A 2824-nucleotide genomic window follows, 5' to 3' on the forward strand; every position below is an offset into this window, starting at 1 on the left:
TGACAACACCTGCGAAGAGGGATACCCAGCATTAAATCCAACATGAAAAATGCATTCAACCCAAAAGGCATGAGATCATCACATAGTCAGCACATTTTTCAGACAAGCAGTCTCTGTAGCAAAACATACCCGTTCTCTTACATTCAGCAAAACTAAACAGAGTTGTCCTGAAAAGGCTAGGCCACAGCATGATGTCAAGGGGGACTGACCCTAGAGGGCACCCAGAGCCAACTAATCCCTGGCTGTGTCCATCCGAGTCCTGTCCCTTTGCCTGGGCTGCTAGAAATTGCCTTGGCAACAATGATGAGTAACTTTCTCTGTTACTTCAAGATCCTTTCTCAGATGTCCTCTCCTACTTAAAAGACTGAAGAAAGATGTGGAGATGTGGGGGAAAGCCTGAGCATGTCAAATGAATCAGCCTCTTGCTGGAAGTCCTCTTGGTACCTCTAGTTTTTCTCTCTAACCAGAGAAGACATAGTGAACTAAAAATTCATTAAAGCCCTGGTGTAGACAAAGTAAAACTCATTTAAGTTAGGATAAGTCAGCTGTTGGTCACATTTTAGGATCTTCCTCTGAATCACTTTTGTTACATAGGGAAGACCGCTAACATCAGAACTCCTCATCTTCCTCTAGTGTATATCTAGCTTTGTTTGCAGAGGGGACACAACAGGGTCCAGCCCTCAGTGCCTCTCATGCCTTCCCTTTTCTAGAGGACTGTTTGTCTGGGTTCAATGTATTTAAGTCCTTCTTGGCATAGCAGCATAAGGTGATCCATCTTTTCCCCATAGTAGGAAAAAAAAAGGGAAAACAACCACCCTGCTATTTCACATTGGCTGGTAATAAGCATATCTCACATCCTTGCAGCAATTTTAAACAAAACTTGGAAATTTTTCAATTACATCTGGTTAACATCACCTTCCACTTGCTCCTCATTTGAATTTACATCACAGCTATAATCTGGCAGCAATTCCCTCTCCTACAGAAAACAATGATTGGACAATTAAATGTGAAAGCTCTATGAATCGGCAGATGAGCCACATGAGCACAGATATTTTTTTTCTTTTCCATTATAGTCCTACTGCCCTGTGGTCCCCCTGGTGTAAGTTCAGTTTCACGAAGAGAGTTTGCTCCTCAGACTTCCCTTTTATACACGCACAGACCATGGCTTAAAGGTCCCTGGCTCAGCAGAAGGGCACTGTAAAGAGGAAAAAAAAAATAAGTTAGCAACAGCAGCAACAAATGAGTGTCCTAGCCTGGGTTTGGCATGTCCCACCATGCTCTCTTTGAAGTAGGTGGCTTTGTACTGTTGAAGATCTGAGCTCATATCCCAGTCTTTCAAAACAGAGATGTCTGCCTCATGGCACTCTGTTAGAGGCTGTGCCTGGCTCTGGCTGAAGGCCTGATGATCAACATTTTGTGCAAGTTCTCAAAGCCACTTCTGAGTCCTTCTTCCCAGAGAGTGATGAAACCATTAGGTGAGAAGGACCAAGATATCCAGGTTTTGCTGCTAACCACAGTGTGATTCAAGCTGATGAAAGCCTGGAGGATGCCCACATGGACAGACAGCTGTGTTTTGAGTCATAGGAATCAGCAGGATTCTGTGCAGGGACCCACTCCTATGCAGCCCTGTCACAACATAGTGACAGAGGAGGAGTCTGTGAAGAGAGACAGTGCCAGGGTTAAATCCTGCACTACTCCAGATCATGCCCACAGCCTCTAAGGAAACTCCTGTGGTCATAACATTCAGCTGAAGTAAGCATTTTCAATAATACTTTCCTACTCCCTGAGAAACACCACTAAATTAGAGTGGACCTGCAAGATATGTGGTGATCCCCTAAGAGATGATGGTCGGGAGCATCAGGACAAGAAGTCAGTGCCTCTGTTCTACAGATAGCACCTGAAGGATGAAGGGATGAACTGCAGCTTCCTGCAATGGGAGCCCTAGCAATGCTGGTCTGTGGATTTCTCTCTCATTTGGTGGCATGTTAACTAAAGGATAATACCCATGAAATAAAAATCAGCTGCTTAAGTAGGGCCACAGCCTCCCCATCCTGCCCTAATCCCAGAACTGGACCACTGTGACCAGCACACACACTCGGTGTTGGGTAGGCTGGTTAGGGAGCAGCCTACAAAACCAGAAGCTGTTACCATTTTGGTGAAGATGTCCACACAAGCATTGCGGATCCTCTCTGGGGTGGCAGGGCTGTCCAGCCTGAATGGCTCGGTCAGGCCAGAGTCCTTCCTTGCTGCGTAGATGGCATCTTTAATGGCATAAAACACTGAGGCAGACAGGAACAGAGGTGGCTCTCCCACAGCCTAGACAGAACAAAAGCAAGAGTAAAGCTGCGGCCCAAAACAGTCCCAGCCCTAGGAAGAGTAACGAGGCTAACAGGGAGATGATCAAGCCCTACGTGACAATCAAGAATTGTTCTCGTTCCTTCTTTATAACTTCTTAGTCTCCTAAACGTGATCAGGAAGGGAAGGTTGAGCCTAAACGCCCCCTTTCCTTACAGATGTGTATCTCAGCCTACTAGATGTGATCACTGAGGAAACATCAAGCTAAAACAGCCTCCAGTCTGCAAGGTGTGATCAGTCAGGAAAGACTGAGTTAAAACAACTCTCAGTCCTTTTAAAAAAGAGACAGTAGGAAAACAGAAGCTTTCTAACACAGCAAGGCTGTTATAAAAGAAAAAGGGACTAACCCATTCCCACAACCTTTTGGATGGTGCTAAAACTGCAGCAAAGGGAACTCAGATAAGGCAGTGGTGAGTTGTCTGGGCAGACAGCATGATGCTCTAACACTGAAGGTCCCTCCAAAGCAGCA

General features: G+C 45.6%; 1 protein-coding gene across 1 annotated transcript in view; it reads right to left on the reverse strand.

The window, feature by feature from the left end:
• Nucleotides 1-858: 858 nt before the first annotated feature.
• XDH (xanthine dehydrogenase) overlaps nt 859-2824 on the reverse strand; it is a 50611-nt gene continuing 48645 nt past the window's right edge. The window contains exons 35-36 of the mRNA XM_010187675.1: nt 2149-2316; nt 859-1195 (exon numbers count right to left, since the gene is read on the reverse strand). Of these exons, the coding sequence (XP_010185977.1) occupies nt 1145-1195; nt 2149-2316 (219 nt within the window). The 3' untranslated portion in view covers nt 859-1144. The remainder of the gene's footprint in view (nt 1196-2148; nt 2317-2824) is intronic.

Source organism: Mesitornis unicolor, unplaced genomic scaffold, assembly GCF_000695765.1.
Source record: "Mesitornis unicolor isolate BGI_N332 unplaced genomic scaffold, ASM69576v1 scaffold2517, whole genome shotgun sequence".
NCBI classification, from domain to species: domain Eukaryota; kingdom Metazoa; phylum Chordata; class Aves; order Mesitornithiformes; family Mesitornithidae; genus Mesitornis; species Mesitornis unicolor.